The sequence below is a fragment of the Dasypus novemcinctus genome, chromosome 11 (assembly GCF_030445035.2).
Source record: "Dasypus novemcinctus isolate mDasNov1 chromosome 11, mDasNov1.1.hap2, whole genome shotgun sequence".
Lineage (NCBI taxonomy): Eukaryota > Metazoa > Chordata > Mammalia > Cingulata > Dasypodidae > Dasypus > Dasypus novemcinctus.
In genome coordinates, this window is record NC_080683.1 from 126,152,870 (window position 1) to 126,173,987 (window position 21,118).

At 43.5% G+C, this 21,118-nt stretch overlaps 1 protein-coding gene across 10 annotated transcripts in view; it reads left to right on the forward strand.

The window, feature by feature from the left end:
• STXBP5 (syntaxin binding protein 5) overlaps window positions 1-21,118 on the forward strand; it is a 146,831-nt gene that overhangs the window by 87,921 nt on the left and 37,792 nt on the right. For 4 of the 10 annotated variants that reach the window (XM_058307622.2, XM_004467633.5, XM_004467634.5 and 1 more), the window contains exons 16-21: window positions 99-277; window positions 3,331-3,456; window positions 5,256-5,407; window positions 9,155-9,220; window positions 14,881-14,940; window positions 15,039-15,086. In XM_058307622.2, coding sequence (XP_058163605.1) covers window positions 99-277; window positions 3,331-3,456; window positions 5,256-5,407; window positions 9,155-9,220; window positions 14,881-14,940; window positions 15,039-15,086 — 631 coding nt within the window. The remainder of the gene's footprint in view (window positions 1-98; window positions 278-3,330; window positions 3,457-5,255; window positions 5,408-9,154; window positions 9,221-14,880; window positions 14,941-15,038; window positions 15,087-21,118) is intronic. The other 6 variants (XM_058307623.2, XM_058307624.2, XM_004467635.5 and 3 more) reach the window with 2 other exon arrangements.

Below are 21,118 nucleotides of genomic sequence, written 5' to 3' on the forward strand. Positions count from 1 at the left end.
TACACTCTTGCACACGATGTTTCAAAAATTGTGTGTGTAAACTAATAAAAAGAGCTGTAATGACTCGGAATAGGTAAACTGTTGTGCTCTTACTCCAGATGCTGGAAGTTCGATTGTACTGTGAGATGAACGATGAGGGATCCCCAGAAGGAGAGCAGGCTCCACCTCTGCCCACGCCAGGGGGGAGCTCCAGCCCTCAGCCCTTCCCCCTGCAGTCCCACCCATCCACCAGCAGCAGCTCCTCAGGTGGGCTTCGCGACAACGCCCCTTGTTTAAAGTAAGTGATGAAAGATTAGAGATGTTTTAGACATCTTACAATTTATATAAATTCTGAGTCTCAGTACAATTGCTGAAATATTTTCTTGAGATGAAGTTGGGGGGCAGAAGAACATATCTTCATGTTTTGGCAATGGTTAATCCAACTCATTTGTCTTTGTGTGACAGTGTCATCACAAAGGATAAGACTGTGTTCCAGGAATTTATTCTTAATATGCTAAGGCTGGCTTTCCATCCTCACCGTAGATGGCGAGGTTCTGACTCTAACGTCACCGTCGAGGCCGAGGTTGGCTCTCTGTCCTCACTGTAGAGGCCGAGGTTGGCTCTCCAGCCTCACAGGCAGAGGCCGGGGTTGGCTGTTCAGCGTCACTGGATGAACAGGGCTGCCCTGAATGTAGGGCCTGGTCTTCTAAAACCAGTGATGACTGGTAGTCTCGGTTTATGTGGATGTTAGGTTTGTGCTCAGACACATCTCTGAAATTGAGACATCCAGTCATTTTATAATAATTTCCCGGTCTTTTTCTAAATTTTCTCTAGCACCACAGTATTCTTCTTCAGATGGCTTTATTGTAGCATTCCAGATTTGGGCACATTTTGCTTGTATACAGGGATACGTTGGATAAGTTTTCTTTTTTTCTGTTTGATTTATATTATTGAGTGTTCAGGTGTTTTTAGAGATGATGCACCTTATTGGGCAGAGAAATAGCAGTACAAGGAGTGAAGAATTCTGTGAAGACTGTTGACAGAACTGCACTGACAGAGGGGCCCGTGTGGAGGGTGACTGGAAGGAGGCTGGAGTTTTCCGTGACAGGTCAAGAGGAGAGAGCAGCAGCGTGTGCAGCGTGGGCCGGCTGGCGTGGGCCGAGGCCAGAGGCCGGAGGCCTTTGAGGAAGAGAGAGCGCCTGCATTGGTAAAGGAAGCAGGCCTGCACCGTTCTGCTCCAGACCTACTGCAGACTGCTATGGGCAGACGTCCAGCAGTGGCTCACAGATTGCGTGCTGTCCGACATGCATTCGCTGCGGAGAGAGGCGGGGTGTGGTTTACATCTTGGCCAGGGTAGAAGTGCAGGGTTAGTTGCATGTTCCTTCTGTGCCCCCTTCAGCTTGAGAGCGAGTGTTCTAAGCCAGTGGCTCCCAGCCAGGTCGCCTCTGCCCCCAGGGCATGTTGGCTAAGTCTGGAGACACTCATGGTCCAGGAGCAGCAGTGGATGCCTCCAGGCGGTGAATTCCAGCCCCCCAGCAGGCTGAGCCTCCTGCAAGGTGCCTGGTGCACACTGCTTCCCTCTCGCTCTTTACTAGCCGCCACTGACTGCAGGGTCCTTGAGCTATGCTTTCCTGCATGGTCTATGGGGGAGGGTCCTTTTTTGTGTTGCTTCCCGTGGATAGACTTGACCTCTCCTGGGCACAGAGGGCAAGTCCATGGGACACATGTTTCTTCACTGAGTTTGATTGGATGATAGGTTCTTTTGATGGCTCTTGGCTGCCACTGTGCCATCCTGGTTTTTACCTGCTTGAACTTAGTCTGGGTGAATATAACTTGTCACCATCCTCCGGCCCACCCACAGCTCCTGTGACCGACTTTGGTCTCTGTCATTGAGACTCCCCAGGCCAGCCCCGATGCTTCCTAGCGTAGTGTGTGTCCATGACTAACTAGCTGGTTTCTGCTGGTGGGGAAGAGGTGTCCCATGAGAATGTGCTCTCCAGAACCTAGGAGAGCGTTGCTCTCGATGGGCACCACCCCACGACAACAGTGGGAAAATAGTACCATTGTTTGTTTTGATCAGTAAGTAGAACTTTTCATTGAATTTTCACATTTCTCTATAAGGTGACAAGTTAATTTTTTTAAGACTTCTTTCCCTAAATTAAAGTTGTGCCTCTTTTCTATCATATGTTTCCTGGAATTATTCCAGTAACTATTCGTCTTCTCTAGTAAAAAAACAATTCCAAATTTACAGTAATAAAATGTCACTGACCATTAAAGTACTGGCTAGATGATAAAACTTAACACCACAGTTGCCCTTCAGATGGCCTCTGAGCACATCCTGAGTGATGAGTCGCCAGGCTACTTGGTCTTACGTTGCTTGTCATAGTTTTTCTTCTACTGTGGCTCCGTAAACACTAGCCTGGTGTGCAGCCAGCTTGGTTGTAGGAATTGGTCTCACTGTAGGCAGACAGTGTCCTGACCGGCAGCTCCCTCCTGGCAGCAGCACGTGGTGTGGGATTTGGGTAGCATGCCCTTCAGTGCTGAGTGAGGGGAGTGCAGGCCACTTGCACTTGAAAGACCAGCTTGCAAGGCCTGGCCCGCGCCCAGGCCCCCGTGCTGTCCATGGGGCCTGCGGGTGGCAGCGTTGCTTCCTGGGCTCCTGGACTCACCGCGGGCGGCCCAGCATGTCTGCTCAGCTATTGGTAGAGGTGAACGGCGGCTGGCTCTGACCTGCTTGGTGGTGCCAGGGCTCCCTGGCCCTGCTCACGTGAGGGGCGGCGCAGGATGGCGTCGGGCGCATCTGCAGGCCACAGCGGCCCCGCTTGGCTTGGGCTTCCTCAGAGCAGGAGCCACGGCAGCCCATGGTGCCCCGAGCCCCCTCCTCCCGCCTCCGACTCCTCTGTTGGGCCAGCTTTCATTTAGTTTACCCATATTTTAAATTTAGGTCTGCTCTCTTAATGGAGATTTTCCAGCATGCCATACTTTCTGTCTTGACTTTTTTCCTAAGTTCCCAGGTGACTGCTTCTCCTTGTTCTTGCCCCTCCCCTCCTCATTCTCACCCTCCTCTTCTCCTTGCCCCTCTTCCCTCTCCCCGCTCCCCCTCCCTCTGTCCCCCTATGTGTACTGCAAATGGTGTTTCTTATTTTTATCCATGCAGACGTTCAGTCTTTCCAACTAGAGTGAATAGCACAAATAGTCTGGATTGCAGGGTTCTGTTTTAGTAAGTTTTTATATCTAGCACGGTTTCATGGATAAAGTTGTTGTGTAGCTTTATGTGACTTCCAATTCCACAGGCTGATTAGATACCTGAAAACGGGTTAAAAGGTAGCATCATGTTTTCCTTTATTGCAGAGTCAAGACGTCGCCACTTAAACAGCCTCCGGGCTTTCAGACCGAGCTGGTCGTGCAACTGGTGTGGGTCGGTGGAGAGCCGCCGCAGCAGATCACCAGCCTGGCTGTCAACTCTTCCTACGGGCTGTGAGTACAGGCTTTGCGTCTCTGTCTCCTTTGAGCAGTCCTCGTGCCACCTCCCTTTTAGAGATGAAATGACGGTCTCTGCTATCAGATCGGCTTTTCGAGACGGAGTGATGGTCTCCCCTAAAAAGCATGTCATCACTTTCAGACCACATTCAGTGTTTATTTGAACACAGTCCTGTTGTGAATGATTTTTCCCGGGTAGCAAATGCTGCTTCCTGATACAAACTTAAAAAAACTCATGGACCAGTGGAGTATTTGAAATAAAGTTGTAAAGTTATTATCTTCTCTCCCGAAATGTATTTCGATTACAACTTGGTACAGTGGAGGTTTTAACAGCAGACCCAAGCAGACTTATAAGCGTAACAGTGGCTATCCCATTCATACTTCTACCTGCCTGAGTTAACCAGTATGCATTGTGATGTTAAGTAAGAGTCTGCTCATCCATGCTACAAGAGTATCCACTTTATTTATCAATTCATGCCTTCAAGTGTGTCATGTTAACTGTAGTACGTATTATAATATGCAGACTTACAAAGTGTTTTTCTTGCAAAAAAGAAAACCTTCATGCCCCAGCCGTCTGTGCAGTCACTAGGCTGATGACTTAAGTCCATGAATGGCCCCACATATTACAGGCCAGCACCTGCTTAACCAGGCGGCCAGGTACTGTGACCTTCACCGTCACGTGCCCCTTCTGCAGTCTAGTCCAGGCCCACAGCTTGTAACAGTTGGATATTGTTTTTGAATTCCAAAAATAGATATTGGATTAGGTTTGTAAACTGGTCTATTCCTCTGGGCATATTAGATTATACTGGATTCAGAAGTTTCACTTTTACTTGATTAAATAACAATTAGGGCTTTGATTGGGTCGTGTCAGTAGGAGGTTGGTTCCCCACCCCGTTAGTGGGTGGGACTCACAGAGAAACCACAGGCAGAGAAGGGAGTTTGAGTCTTGAGTTGGAGCCTGGGAAGTCAACACACAGGAGAAGAACACAGAGGAATAGAGACAGCTCCTTAGCAGAGGTTCCGGGAAGAGAGACGAGCCATTCACCTGATAGTTTGCTGCTGACCTATAGCTTACATCGCCTGAGAAGTAAGCCTGAGCCCAGAGAGAATTGAGCCCTGGGGGGAGAGACAAAGCCTAGAAAGCCTAATGGCTTCCAGCTGATACTGGAAGGAGCCGGGCCCATGAGCCTTTGGAGGAATGGGAAGCTGGACCCTGCAGACATTGGCAGCCACCTTGCTCCAACACACTACAGCAGAGTTTGGTGAGGGAAGTAACGTACGCTTTGTGGCCTGGTAACTGTGTCTACCCCAAATAAATACCCTTTATAAAAGCCAGCAGAGTTCTGGTACTTTGCTTGTTTCTTTTTTTTTCTTTTCTTTTTTTAATGTTATAGTCAAAAAATATGAGGTCCCCATATACTCCCCACCCCCTCACCCCACTCCTCTCCCCATAACAACCACCTCCTCCATCATCGTGAGACATTCATTGCATTTGGTGAATACATCTCCGAGCACCACTGCACCTCATGGTCAATGGCCCACATCATAGCCCACACTCTTCCGCAGTCCACCCAGTGGGCCATGGGAGGACATGTGACCCTGACTTGGAAGAAGTTTGTTTGGAGAAGATAGAGACAGTTCCACGAGAAGGCAGTGTGCCAGCAGTGCCATGCCCTGCATTGTCTTTTGTTTCAGAGATGTTCCTGAAAGATCCATCATGCTTCAGTCTCAGCACACTGCATTGGTATGTTAGCTGTTCTGTTTTCCTTAAATGTCTGCTCATCTCTTCTGTCCAGGGTGGTTTTTGGCAACTGCGATGGCATTGCAGTGGTCGACTACCTGCAGAAGGCGGTGCTGCTCAGCCTGGGCACCGCTGACCTCTACGGCTCCAGCGACCCACATCGGAGAGAGCCCCGTTCCCCGCGCAAGTCCCGGCAGCCTTCAGCAGGTAAAGAGGACAGAGCTTTTTCTGTGGGTGTAAGTTCTTCCGTTAGGCAAATAACTGGTCTAAGTTAGTCTACTAGTGAAAGGCATGAGTCTTATTTTTGGTTTTCTGCTGTTATTTTTTGCTTTGTTTTTAATATCAGTCTAGGATTTAATGGTGGGAAGGAACCACCACAGTGGCAAACTTGTTGGTCTGCATTGTGACAGGGAAATTTGTCTCTATTACAGAACAAAGTTACTTTCAAATTCTTTGCCCCTTTTTAGTTTGGTCTCTATGAGACCAGAGTGATTCATTGTTTCAGCCATTTATTTCAAGAGCATCATTACCGTGTGAAAAACACACAGATGCAGAAGTGGATTTAAATCTGCAAAAATCCTGATTTCTTGGCTAGCCTTGATTCAGTGCAAGCCCAGGTTTGTGGAAGCTTTGCTCCAAGCATCTGAGTTGCCTGGGTAGTCTTGATTAAGTGCTAAACAAGCTCCCTGCCGTGGGTCGGTGCATGACAGGGTGTGCCACGCAGGGCCTCTGAAGCTGGAAGGCGGCTTCTTCCAGCATTGGTGTCTTCCGCTGGCCCACCGGCCTCGGGGCCCCTGGCTTTTCCCACATGTGGCGAAGCACATGGCGGCGTCTCCTCCTTTCTCTCTGGGTTCTTGACTCTGGCTTCTGGTCGCTCCCGTGGCTTCTCTCTGTGGCCTCTAGGAGGGGGCTGAGGACCCCTCAGCCAGGTGGCCTTGACCAGAGGTCTGCTCACTAGGGCATGCCCGCAGCGCGCACCAGAAGAAAGCATTTTCTGGGGTGCACAGCTCTGGCCGCTGCACGGTGAGCCATCTGCCCCTATTCCCAGCCTTTCTCCTGTCTCGTGGCGCACACGTGGGGTTGACTGATGGAGCCCCAGGGATGAGGGAACCTGCCTTGGGTGTTCTTAGAGTTTGCAGAATCCAGGGTGCAGTGGCCACTTCTCTCCCTCCAAATTAGCATCCTTCTGTAATTCACTTTTACTTTTGCTCAGAAATGAACAGTATTGCGGTTTATGAGAGAAAAAGACAAGGTAGGGGATGTCGCCCTCACCATCCCTTTGACTTGATGGTTGAGTTTCCTTTTGTTTATGGGATCATTTTGTCAGGGACCATTTGGCTTCTGTGCCACCATTGCCCTCTTGACTGTGTCTCTAAGCTGTGCTGATCACAGCCAAGCGCACATGTACTGTCTTAGCCAAAGAAGTACTGATGCAAAATACCAGAAACTGGCTGGTTTTTATAAAGGATATATATTTGGAGTAGGAGCTCACAGATAGCAGGCCATAAAGCATAATTTACTTCCCTCACCAAAGTCTATTTGGAGCAAGGTGGCTGCTGATGTCTGTGAAAGTTCAGGCTTCCTGGGTTCCTCCCTTCCACTGTCTTGCTGCTTCCTGGACTCAGGGTTCCTCTCTTCCTGGAGCTTGCTTCTCTTTCCTCTGTGAGCTTACTTCCCAGGGCTCCAGCTTAAGGCTTCAGCATCAAACTCCAACATCAAAAACCCTCCAACTCTATCCTTTGCCATACCTTTTATCTATGAGTCCCCACCCCACGCCCTAATGACGTGGCCCAATCAAAGCCCTAATCATAACTTAATCACGCCCAGGTACAAACCAGATTACAAACATAATCCAGTATCTATTTTTGGAATTCATAATCATATCAAACTGCTACATGCAGCCTTTCTAGCTCTACTCTGAGCAGGGGGAACACTCCACTCTTTCTTAGCTGAGTCATTTTTCATGACACTGAAATATTGTCATATTTTTTTCTTTTTAAAATCATTGGTTTTTCTCATTTTTACAAGAGCTTTCTTAAAACTTGATTTACAATTAAAAATCCATGATTTAGATTGATCTCATAAGTTTATGAAAACAGTAGTGGAACTGCTTGTGCCTCATAAAGCGAAGAAACTATTTATTGTTGGGAAATTAGAACATTGTAATAGAGAATTTTACAGTTTTAATATTTAAAAATTTGTTAACAATTTTTAGAAACCAGTGATAATTTTACTAGTCCTAATACTGCTCTCCTTTGTACCTCATACTAGTTTACATAAAACTGCTAGAAGTTACATATCTAGATTTATCCCAGGATAGAGGCCAGTTTTTGCCCTGAAATTTTAATAAGTTTTTCTAAGATTTCACTGTATCCTATTTTATTCTGTAACGGAAGATTGTTTTAAAAAACTAAAAGGCAACGGTATCAAAATTTGCCTCAACATAACATCTTAAGCATGTCTGGGTTTCTGATTCCAAAACTTAGTTGTTTATATTTCAAGTAAAACAGAAGGTAGTGTCATGGTCCCAGTGGCAGCCCTGGTGCCTGACCAGCTGGAGCGGTGTGGAGGGCGGGGGATTGGCGGAGGGCCGCGGGGTGGCGAGGAAGGCGGAACCGGCTGCGCTGAGGCGCCTCAGCCCTCTTGGTCATCGGCTCCTTCCCTAATTTAACTAAACTTCTATCCTCCTCCGTTAAGTCAGCTTCCTACAAATGTTTACTTCTAGGCTATTTCAAGAACAGGAATTATATCACATACGTACTTGATAGTTGACAAAAATGCCAAAGGCTTAAAAAGAAAAAACCGTGCTCATTGTCATTCAAAAATGTCCTACTCCATGAAGACAAATAATATACATTCAAATGAAAAAAACGCTTGTTTAAAAAAAGCTGATTTTAGTACCTAGCATTCTCTGAAACTGTTACTGCAAAAGCTGCCTCGGAGGGCACAGGACTGGGACACCTTGTCTTGTAAGCAGGTGGACATGCGACCGCACGCTTCCCCAGCTTCCAGCCGCCGCACGTGTCGGCTTATCACCTTTCATTCCAGGCTCTTGGCCCCCCGGGTGCTTGTCACTTGCATCGTCGCCATGGTCTTGCCGGTGGCGTACGGCATGGGTCTCTGCTAAGAATTTAGACTGGTTCTGTACTTCATAGTGTGTGAAAAGAAACTTTGTTTAGAACTTTTGAAAAACATGATGGTTTGGTTTTCAGAAGTTACAACCCCATTAGATAAATAATGTGCAGTGTTTTTAAAACTCCAAATTTTGAGGGACAGAATATTTCTGCAATTATTATTCAAAAAGATGTAAGGAAGGTGTTTTAGGCACTTAGGTGAAACCATTTCGAAGTTTGAGTTTGGGGTCCCTATGATGCCAAAATAACCACACTTATTGCCAGATATTTATTCTCCTCCAAGGGAAATCCAATAAGAAGTAAATCATATACCCCTAAACTTCTGATTATAAACAAAATCTTGTGTTAGGTCTGGTTTTCTTAAAGAAAGCAGATTATCTCTTTTGGAAATCCTGTGTTAAACCTACATTCTCATTTGTTTAATTGGAAACTGCTCTATTAGTTGGAAGGGTTTTAATGTAGATGTCCCTGTGTCCCCGCCCCTCAGACCTAGGGGCAGGTGTTTGCACCAGCACAGAGCAGTCCTCTGTGCAGACAAGAGAGCACCTGTCTACACAGCATGGGTGGACACGAGCTCACAGAGATCCTCTGTGCAGTTAGGAGAGCACCTGTCTACACAGTGTGGGGCGGGTGCCAGCTCACAGTGATTGTGCAGACAGGAGAGCACCTGTCCACATGGCATGGGGCGGACGCCAATGCAGAGCCATCCTCTACTGGCTCCTCTCAGGCCCAGGAAGTCTCCGTGTGCTGTGGACAGGGGAGGGGTGTGCACGTGCCTTCGCGTGTGGCTCACTTGTTCTTTGTGTTTTGGTTTCTCTAGCGGGCCTCTGTGACATCAGTGAAGGGACTGTGACCCCAGAGGATCGCTGCAAGTCTCCAACTTCTGGTAATTTGTTTTTTTAATGTAATGAATGATTATAATTCAGCATGTATGGCAGAGCTCAATATAGCCTATCAATGTTCCTTTTCACACATAAAATTTAAAATACATCATTCGCATCGCATATTTATACTTAAAACTTTAACTGTACTCTTCGTGTTAAATGAAAAGGAACGCAGTTTGCACTAGGTAAGCATCCACCCCAGTACCTGCATAAAAATGACGTGTTCCTTAACTTTTAGTGTTTATGCATCTTAGGAAAGCGTGCTTTGCTCTGGCCATTGGATCAAATGTTTTAGCATCCACAGGCTAGTCTTGGCTCTGGGCCACCGGGCTTCCTCTAGTAGGTAGAGCAGGATCAGAGACCAGTGGCTGTGAGAGCCGCTGCGCTCTGGCTTTAATGCTGCAGAAAACATGCAACCTTGTCCAGCAGTAACTCAAGACAATGGTTCTGATTCACTAAGTTTGTGTGTTTTTGATGAAAGTAACCTCTGATACCATTTAATAGCTGCCTTTTTGTATCCAAAAATAGGTGCGTGGGACCTCTGTGGCGTGTTTTACAGGAACATTGTTTCTAGTATCTTTTGAAGCACCTTAGGATTAAGTGTACCCTAGTTTATTATTTTATTTTAGGGGATGGAGACTTTGCTAAACTTCCATAACGTGCCTCCCTAACTCTGACTACTGTATTTGTTAAATCAACCTATCTGGAAATTTTCATCACCTTTCTGCTGGGAAGATTGCTCTTAGAATTAGTAACCATGTTCTTAGACTCCTCCATAGCTGGTGCTCTCACATCAGAAACAGTTTTAAAAATGGAAAACATTGAGAAGTGCTTGTTACTTTATTCACTCATATTTCAGTTTAGCACATCTTAGCCTTTGAAAGCTCTTGCGATGTTTTCTTTTTACAAGTTCATTATTTTTCTGATGGTTGTACACTTTCTTGTTTTTAAATCAAAGTGTGTCCAACGTCTGGCTTTCTTACTTTTAATTCATATCTAGATCCACCCATTAAATAGAGCCGTAGGGATCTCTCATGGAATCAGAGGCTGCATCTGGCCACTGGTGGCGTAAACTTCAGATCAGTCGTCTGTAGTGAATGCCTGCATCCCCATTTCATCAGACTAGAGTTATTTCTGAATTTGGAGTGTAGAGTTGTGTTATCTTTGAATTATTTTTTTTCATCCACCGAATATCCCCAAATACATACAATTTAGACTTTCTCAGCTTCCCTGAAGACTACATGATCACAGCTGTCAGCATGGAAAGGACATGAGCCAAATAGAACATTATATGTTTAATTCAGTAACTTACATCTTAATATGTTACTTGACTGTCAAAAGTGTCTTAAGATACTTTATTTGGGCTTCAGTTGGTAACGTGTCTGTTGCCGTATCTTCAAGCGCGTTGATTCTCCCCTCAGCCTTGCCCAGGCTCCTGATGCCATCAGAGGCCTCTTCCACTTCTGTTCCAGCGTTCTGGGTTTCTAGCGTTTCCTTTTGATCCTTAGAGTTTCCATTGGAGTTACTTTAAGATCCACATCTGGTAATTCCAAGGTCTCTGCCGTATTCGGGTCTGCTTCTGACGCTTGGGCTTTCCCTTCAGACTGTGTTTTGTCTTGCCTTTTAGTTGTACCTAAGAGTTTTCTTTTGAATGCTGGACATGGTGCATCAGATAAAAGCAATGAAATGGTTGCTTCCTTTCCCCCCGCTGGAGCACAAGGGGCTTTTCTCCCATCTTCACCCTCAGAACAGGGTGGGGCTCCTGGAGGTAAAACTCACTCAGGTCCCGGGTCTCCCCAAGGCCGGGCCTCCGGAGTTTCTGACTCCTGAGCTAGCTGGTGCTTGGTGGCTGTCCCCCCGAAGCTGGTTCCCAGGCCCTACTCCCCCTTGGCTGTGCTTCTGTCTCTCCCTTTGTCTCCAGTTTGGGGTCAGGGGCTGCCCTGAGACCCCAGTTCTCTGGTGGATCTAAGAAGAGTTGTGGATTTTTGATTCATTCAGCTTTTTTTGGTGTGAGGGCCAGAACGACAGTTTCCAAGTTCCCAAATAATTCAGTTAAATGAAGAGAAACTCTTTTTTAAATCCCATAATCAGATTTTTGGTCTCAGAGCCCTCTATTCAATAGTCTTTCTGAAAAAAGGTAAGCAATAGGTACAGGTTGTCTTTTCCTTTTATTTTTAGGTAAATGATGTGCTCTTTGAAGTAAAGTTGATTCTGCTTTCCTGGGTGTATGACACTGGACAGACAGATGGGGGAGCCAACACCTTACTTTTATTTCAGAGCTCATATTGCCTAACTGAGCTATTTAGTAATGCTGGGGATTTTTTTTCAGTGCTGCATCAAAATATACATGACTTGTTAAAGTCAGGAGCATACCTGTTAGGTCATTCCACACTGATGCCAGTGGCCCTCGGCGCCTGCAGGCTGTGGGACTGCCTGTGTTTGTCTGACCTCAGTAATTTGGGACACAGGTTCGGATAGGATATGTCGAAAACAACTTTGGAACTTTTTCATGAGATAGCAGAGAAATTATGCTGGCCAGGAATAGGTGACAGGCAAAAAATTAATGTTTGTTTTATTTAAGTTTATGGCGTATTTTTTTCTGTTTTTCTGTTAAAAATATCAAACATTTTCAGTATTTTGAATTTGTGTAGATATGCTACCATGCCATCATTCTAAAATGAAATGTATCAGGTAAAACTAATACTAATTTTTTATATTCATGTGACTGTTTAGTATCATATAACCATTATTTCCTCTAAACATTAATTATATTTATATGAAAAACAACTAGACTATTTTTTGTTTCTCTCACACATTACTGAGTTCACTGTTATCTATGTGATATTTCCAGTAGATATAGAAGGGTTTAATGAGAATGGCATGAATTTTAAAGAGTAGTTTCTGAGGACACTGTAGGAGTAATTGGATCCTGCAGTGTTTCCATGTTCTTCTTGGTCAGAGAAAAGATGTCAAGAATGTCTGCCACCTGGACACAGAAAGGAAGTGCAGTTTTTGGTGGAGCATTAGTTCTTGACCTTATTCTTTAAGATTCAGTATTGTTTTTATTGTGATAAAAAAAGAACAAAAAGGAATGCTTTGCATTTCTTTACAGTTATGTTCTAGATATTTGCCCATAGTGGATAAGCTTCATTTGTTCGGCAGATACTAGTTTAGAGATTCCTGATTGTCAGGTACTCTAGTCAATGCAGAGAGGACCCACAAATGAGTCATGGTCGTGCCTTAAGATGTCCAGTGAGACAGCTCATGTGTGCAAATTCATAGTGTAAGGTATTAATGCAAAGTGAGCAGTGTTGTAAGGAAGCGATAAAGAAAATCAAGGGAGGGAAAGTGTTTACAAGTGGAGCGGTGTAAAAATGTTGGGGTGAGGGGAACATCATTTGAGGTGTATCTATAAAGATTAGGGAGTTTGACTCTTAAAATACCAATCCAGAAATACTTGAGGATTGTGTTTATGTTTATGATAAAAGATTCATGGGAGAAATTAAATATGATGAAAAATTAGAAACACTTTTTTTTTTTTAAGGAAAAATGAGAAATAATTTTAGTCATAAAATCGGATAAACTAATATGACTAAATTGGATGTCATGGCCAAAATAAATTAGATATTTTCTATCCATAGTAAATTTAAGTCAAAATGTGAATATAACTAAAGATATAAATGTTTTAGTTTGCTAAAGGGTTGCTGATGCAAAGTACCAGAAATGAGCTGGCTTTTATAAAGGGGATTTATTTGGGTAAAAGCTTACAGTACCAAGGTTGTAAAAAGTCCAGCTGAGGCCCATGAGAGGTGCTTTCTCAACAAAGGCAGCTGCAGCACGTTGAAGCAAGATGGCAGCATCTCTGCCCAGGTTTGCGCTCAGCTGAGGCAGCCACGCCCAAGGCTTGTCTCTCTCAGTCCTGGCTGCTCCGCATTGTTCCTGGGTGCTGCTGTACGCTATTGGGCACATGGCTTGTTCCTCCCTGGGCCTCAGCTCCTTGAGCCGATCAGCGGCTTCTCTGCTCTTGAGCTGCTATATGGGCCGGGCCTCTTGGGGCTTCCTGCTTCAGCAGCCCTCCAGCTCTCTCTCACGTGGCAGGATCGAGCATGGAGGCTTCCTTCTCCTGCACCTGAGTCTCTGTGTCTCCCTTTTTATCAGACCCAGCAAGAGGGTGGGGGTCAACCTGAGCCATACCTCACTAACAGTCCAGTCAAAAGCCCCAGAACTATCTTATCAAGTAATCTAATCAAAGGGCACTCCAAGGAACTTAGTGCAAGGAGCATCACACCTATAGAAATAGGTCAGTTTAAAAACATTATCTTTTATGGGACTCGTCAATTCAAACTGCCACAAAAACTATTACACTCACTATTTTAAAGATTCTTATCTCAGAGTGGGGTATATAGTTTGAACTTCCTATCTAGCTCATTTGCTACAAGATTGTATAAGTTTTGCTGTTGTGGTACTAGTACAGAATTTTAGCTCTGCCAGATGAATCTTACTCAACTACTCTCAAGAACCTCTAAATATTCTTTAAAAAAAAAGTTAATCAATTGCTCTTGTTCTTTATATGTACTCTTACCATCCCTTTTAGTTCCCTGACTGTTCAAGCAAATATCACGCTTGGTTTAAACAATGGTTATTTATTAGCATACAGTTTTGAGGCTAAAGGAAAGTCCAACTTGAGGCGTTGTCGGGCGATGTTTTCTTCCTGGAGACTGGCACTCTGGGGCTGGCTGCCGTGGAGCCTTGCTCTTTACTTTCTGCCAGTGGCAAGATGTGGCAGCAGCTCCTGGTGCCCTCTCCCATCTCTGCTTTGTTTCGTTGGCCTTCAAGTTCTCGCTGCCCCTGCCTTTTCCTCTTTGTAGCTGGGCTTCATTCTGCCAGTCCTGACTGGACTGGGCCACACCTTAGCTGAAGGCACCACATCGGAAGGTCCTGCTTACCGTGGGCCCACACCCAAGCTGTGGGTTAAGTTAAAGAACCTGTTTTTCTGGGGTGCATGCAACTTGAGACCACTACACCAAGGTTTCATCATTTAGGAATCATAAACTTCATATGCTGTAGAAAACTGTAGTTTCTAGTGAACAAGTGTATTTATGTTTTCATTAAGGCAAACTAACTCCTGTTTAAAGAGCTTTTGTTTGTTTCTTTAAGCGCAACCAAAAATTCCAGGACAGGAATTCCAGCTACCTGTTCTTATGCACAAGAAATGAGGGAATAAGACATTTTTGGTAGGAAAAAAGCAGCATTAAAGTGATCCCTAATATTAAAGATTGTAAAATCATAAATACCTTTAAGGTGACAGGGTTAAAGGCAGTAGTTCTGTCTTTGATATTTAACAACAGACCTACCCATAGTAACTTCACACTGATAGAATGCTAATCAAATGATTACGTGGATTGAAATATTAGGTATTTATCTCTTCATCTTGCCAAATGATTAAGGAAAAATGACCATAGGTTACATTTAACATTTACTTCTATAAGGGGCTAGTCTCCCATGGAAAGACACTGCCCTGCAGGTTGCTGTTCTACTGTAACGTTTAAGTGCTGTGAGCTGTGGGCATGACAGGGCTCATTGAGCTGCTGCCAGACCTCCTCTTGATACTTTTTCCTTCACCCACACTGCCTGTGACTGACCTGTGTCTTTATCCATGTAGGTTCTTCATCAACCCACAATTCAGATGATGAGCAAAAAGTGAACAATTTTATAGAAAAGGGTAGAGTATCTTTCTTTTAAAGTATTTCTTTTGTGTTTAATTCATTTAATTTACTTTTGAATACATTTTGACATTTTATATCAAAATGTTGTTTTCAGTGAAGACCCAAAGCAGAAAGTTTTCCAAGATGGTAGCCAGTGATCTAGGTAGGAAATAGAAATTTCTCTTTTGTTTCTAATCGAATGTCTTACTCTGTGCAATGCTAACAATAGCAGAAAATTATCCAGTGCATTGTCTTGTGTATATTAATTTGTTATTCCTTTGCTAAGCAGTAATCTCTTGGGCTGTGTCTCTTCTAAACTCTTCAGAAAAATGGTTAATAAAAATCAGTTGCAGTTCTTTCTCTGATTTACAGTGCGAATTATTCTATTTTTATTTTTGCTTTATTTAAAATAAAGCAGGGTTCAATTTATGCCATGAAGAGCACAATTTTTTAATTCTCAGGATAAGGTTTAAAGGAATTTATCCCTTTTTATTTTTTTCCCCTCCCTTTATTCCATCTTCCCCACATTTCAAAGAAATGGTCTGGCTTTCTAGTCTATAGTCTGAATTACCATTGGGTTAAATGGGAATTTTCTAGGCCCCTCCCTCTGCACTCCCCCTTCCTTGAATAACTATGAATGATGGATAGTATATTATACTATTTCCTCAGATTATTTTTGTGACTATACTTTGAAGTAAATTACTCAGAAGTTTAAAATTGGGGAACCAATATATAATCAAAATGTGGGTACATGATACATAATCAGACTAGTTGGAGTGGGGTCAGTCACACACAAAAAATGGATGTTCTCCAAAGTTTTTAAAAGGTTTGAAAAATACTGTTTTAGAAAAAAGAATTTAATGTTTGAGTTAAATCCAAACTTCTTATACAGGGTTATATTGCCTATTTCCCCCCAAAATTCCTACCACATATTCCTTGAATTGCACTAAACTAGATGAATTCTAGGCAGCTGGAATAGCTTCAGTTTTCCCCAACTGGTAATGTGTGATGTGTATATAGTTAGATGAGAAGTAGCACCACGGAGCACCATGTTGTAAGTTGAGCCCTGTTTGGTGGTAGGTTGCAGCTGACTGCCAGCCCTGCTGAAAATAAGATCGTTTATTTTGGGCAGAGGGCTCTTTGTGAATATGGAGAATTGATCATTTACCTCTTTGTATTTGTGGGTTTTTGGTGAATCATTGGTGAAAGTTAAGATCACTCTAATTATGCGATGGCACCACAGCAAAATACTTTTTCAGCCAATTTCCTGATACTCTTACTTAAATTGTACTTTTGTACTTCTTTTATTGTTACATAATGTGAAAAGTTAGAAGAGACTTTCCTACGTACAGTTTACCAACCAGCTTTTAGAATTTAATTATGTAGAAATTACAACTTTTGTGAAAGGGAATTTGTACATAGTTGTACTTTTGAATAATTTAACCGACTTCTGGTAGTGGGGTTACATTGACTTGTTAAATGTATTGAGTAGCTTCCCTTTTTCTTTGTTTTGGATGGAGTATGGCATATTTGAGCTCTTAAATATTTGAAAGATTTTACTAACAAAGTTATTAGGGCTGAGATCAGTGTTAATAGGGTAGTTTTTGATAACTTCCTTGCTTTCTAAAGTATTGACCAATTGTTTTCCTTTCAGTCATGCCAGTTTTCATAGTTAAAATTTTGAAAAACATGTATCTTTATTCAACTCTTCAAAATTACGTTAGTCCACAATAATCCATGATTATTTTTCATGTTAGGAACCATTAATATAGCCCCTACTTGATATCCAGTGTTTGTATTCATTCTTTCTCTGTGTTTATTAATCCCAAGATTTAAGCATATACAACTGGAAAGCCAACTTCTCATGTTTTTCTTCATTCAAGGAAGACTTAAGCTGTCAGGGTTTTGCAGTTTAAAAAAAGAATGATGCATTAGTTTATCTCCTTACATTAGTATCTAGTTTTGTAGTAAGACTTAGCATAAAATACTCTGTTGAAAAACACATAAATGGTCAGTGGAACAACTAGAAGAAAATCAGAATCCTCCCAAGGCCTGGAGGGGCCTCGCCAGGCCCCTGCACCGAGCTGCCCTGCTTCCAAGGTCCCCAGCCTCATCTGCAGGCACGGTGCTCAGGCTTCCTGAGCCTCCGGGCCAGCTGGTCATAAAGCACCCCCTGTTGTCACACTGGACTCTGCTGCTTGGGCGCAGGACGGTATCAGTGTGGGGGCAGTCTGACCCAGCATGAAAAACAGGTTATCAGTGTACTCCATGGATAATTTTTCTCTGCCGGTCTGCTCCATGCCCTCCAAGCTGACTCCTGTGTCCTCTCTCCCGGGCGAGGTGTCTGTTGGGTACACAGCCTCGTGCCCCCCCTGTCATGTGTGTGCCTCCTGGACGAGGCTTGGAAGGCTCTAGGGTCCAAGCACCAGCCGTCCACAGGATGGCGGTGGCCCTGTCCTGCCGATGTGGTTACCTGTCAAGTTCCCCTCTGGCATTGGGACTGAACGCTGAGAACCTGGAGGAGATTCTGAGGGAGTAGGTGCGGTGCCCTGGGCCTCGTGTCCCCCCAGACCTAACTTCCTGGGAGGCCACAGATTTGCAGTCTCAGGTGCAGGGCCTGGCTCCGGGTGAGTTTCCCCGCTATGCACCGTGGGGCATCTACCACCTCAGCTTCCCCAGGCAGGGAGCGAGTTATTGTGCTTATTCAGACCTTAGTAAAATCTTTATAACTAACATTTCCAAAGTCGTGGACTCTTCCTGTAGTGTTAGCAGTTTCCATAACTCACTAAGGTTGGTTATCAATTCTTTATTTCTTCATTTATATTTTACAACACTCTAGAAATACACAGTTCTGTAAGACTGTCATTTTAAGTTTGTATAAAAATAGTACTAAAGTGTATCTCTTTATCAAAGTATTTATATAAAATTTGGCATGACATCCTTACGAATAAAATAATAAAATATGGACCACATGCTGGCATTGTTTCGTAGATTTAAAACTACGTGATTGTTTCTAAAGACTACTAATTCTACTTCTGTTTTGTTACGATTCTCTTTCTATGATGTGTGACCCAGCCAGAGTCCCATTTCATTGCTGATTTTCATATTTAAAAGGTATTATTGCTAAGTTTGCTGATTACTTGGAGCTACAAGGAGAAAATAATTCTAGTGATTAAAGAATAAAGATTATTCCTTATAGGGACCTAACAGGGTTGCCCAAACCAAACACCATCCATTTAATGGCACTCAAGGGTTAGGCACGCCCCAGACAGTGTCCATGTGCTTGCTACTGTCCAGAGCCCTTTGTCTCTCCAGTTCTGAGTTAGTTACATGAGTAATGCTTGATTTTCTTTACTATTGTCATGTTCAAAGTCCGTTTATATGAAGATAATACTCATTAATCCAAGTGCTGTTTTCATTAGTTCTCTTATACGAGAGTCCCAATAGTTCCTTTTAAAGTGTTCTAACACAACTTAAATCTATTTCTTTGTCATTTCATTCTGAATCACTTAACACATTAGCTCACCATTTTAAAGTTGTTCCAACCCCTTTATTTTTTAAGATCTGCGGTGGAGTCTCAGAGCCTTTGACCTTGCAGAGTGGTCGCCCGTGGGGCAGCCTTGCCAGCCGGCCTCCAGGCTTGTCCCCAGGCCCCATGCTGGGCTCTCAGGCACCCACTTTTTCTCTTACGTGGTCTCTTTTCCTTTTGCTGTCTTCCCACTTCTTTCACATTCACAAGTTGAAAAATAAATTCACAGAGGTCCCTTTGGAGTTCACAGCCATATGGATGAAAAGGTATGTATCAAATTAATAAAGCAGAGTTTTAATTTATGAAATTATTTTAGTTCATTATAAAGCTTGAATAAAATAGTGCTGATATTTTTACTTTATGTTTCTCAATATTCAACCCCAAATGTGACTAGTTGCCTGTGTGGAAGTTCATATTTGTAGTCAATTCCCAGTCTGGCTGGTCAAGGAGAAGATGGGACAAGGCTGCAGTGCAGCCTACTAGTGGGCGATTGTATAGGAAGGTTGTCACTTACCTTATCTGGCCAAGACCTAAATTTCACAGGCATGTATTTTAAAACATTTATTCAAGTCTGAATTCTTCTAATGAATTCTCTTTCTTTTTCAGGATAACTAAAAACTGAAGATTATTGGCATATTGAATATTCAAATCTTAATTTTATTATTTACAACTGTATTTTATGTCAAGTTTCATAATAAAATATGCTCAGCAAAGTCTGGCTGTGCTTTATATTCCAGCACTTACTCTGAGTGCATTTATCTCTATAAAATCATTTCTTTCTTTCTTTAGAGGAATATACAGTGTTTTTTAGAAACTTAACTAAGTATACTGTTCAAGAGGTACAATGATCTTTCTAGAAATAACTTGCTGTTTGCTTCCTAGCATAGTGAAATAAATCTAGTCCTAATTAAAGTTGCGTTATTGAGATAATTCCTGTGTCCACTGTGTTTAAGCAGAGCTGTAAATGTGGGAATTTGTGTTCTGTCTTTATTATTTTGCTAGATTTATATAATACCTTTCCTATAGAAAATGCTCTTTGAGATGGTACAAAGAGTTTTATGTAATATGTGATATACAAGTCATAGTTGACATTAATTTTTATGAGTTTTTACTTTAAAAAATAGAGGCAGGAAAAAATGTGGAAGACCAAAGTTCTAGTTCAAGAATGAGAAGGAACTGTTATAGCCACGTTTCCCTGGCAGGTGCTAGTGTCACTTAAAAGTTCTCCATCCATTTTAGGTAGTGGATATGTGCTCGAGCATAGTTCTGAAAATCATCTTTTGGATAAATAAGCTTGTATTTGATTTGTTCTCTTTCTTTGTTTCACTTCTTCTTTGTACTGTGGCAAGGTTCAGCGGCAGCGATTTTTCCTTTGTCTACACATGTGCACATGCAAGGCTAGTTGCGTCCACGCCAGACGCTAAGTGCATGCAGAGAGATGGTGTTTTTGCAGGATAGGTTGATTCTGTTCCCATACTCCTGGCATCTGCATTTCAACATGGCACTTATGACACTGCCTTCTTGGTTTCAGTGGCTGTTAAAATAATATGTGATACGTGCTCAGAGAGCTTCCTTAGTCTCCATTTTCACCTTGGATTTCTTAAAGTATAAGAATAAATCTAATCTTGACAGCTGCTGTCATATTTTAACATGAATCTTGTTTCTTCTCTGTTGTCATTGCTTGCAACCTGATGTTTGGTCCCTTTACCATCCTGGTGGTTTTACTGAACAAACATACATTTGTCTAGGCATTGCCCTTCTGTTTGAGGAGAGAAATTTGATAGTTACTTTATTGACTCTTTCAGCATAAACAAAGATGGATTGGCTTTTTGGCTGCCTCTTTATACTGTGTTAATAAGTGCTTTGACCTTTCATCTCTGGTAAGCTGTGCTTTTGCCAGAAATGTAACATTCTGAAGTCAGGAGTTTTAGTTCCATATGTATTTCTTTTAAGAAACTGTATTTAGGAAACTAAGGTGCGGAACACACTGGGTAGAAGAACTAAAGGAAAAGTACAAACCACATCTTGAATTACAAAGGAGCAATGAGAATCTCTGTAACTCAGAAGCCATACAGGGGCTTCACCAGTTGCAGAGAATTACTAGCAGTCCAAACAGCCCTTGCGTGGAGGTCACTCAGCCACGCAACTCGAAAGGCTCACTGGGAGGAGGGGCGCTGACCCAGAAGCAGCCTGCCGAGCACGTCCGGACCAGGTTCCTCAGCTTGAAGAGGCTCCCGATGCATCTCAGGCTCCCTGCTGTTGACTCTTCTGTGACAGAGCATGTTGGAGCAAGGAAGATGCTTGGGACAAAAGGTAGTTGAAGAAGAGAAGCAGAGGCTCCCACGGACCTCGCTGTGAAGGGCGCGCTCCCGCGGGCCTCGCTGTGAAGGGCGCGCTCCCGCGGGCCTCGCTGTGAAGAGCACATTCCCATGGGCTTTCGCAGCCCAGGGTCGGTCAAGCCCGGGCTCGCTGTGGGTCCCACTAAGCTGAGAAAGCAGAGATTCTGCCCCAGTGGTCTCGCAGGCCCACGCCGTTCCACAAGGCCTAGTGGCCAGCGCTTGCTACAGCCTGAGAGCTGAGCAAGCTGGAAGCTTTAGAGCTGAAAAGTTCGTTATCTGGAACCAGAACTTACTGGATGGGTTTAGTATCTCCAAATGGAGGTTGCA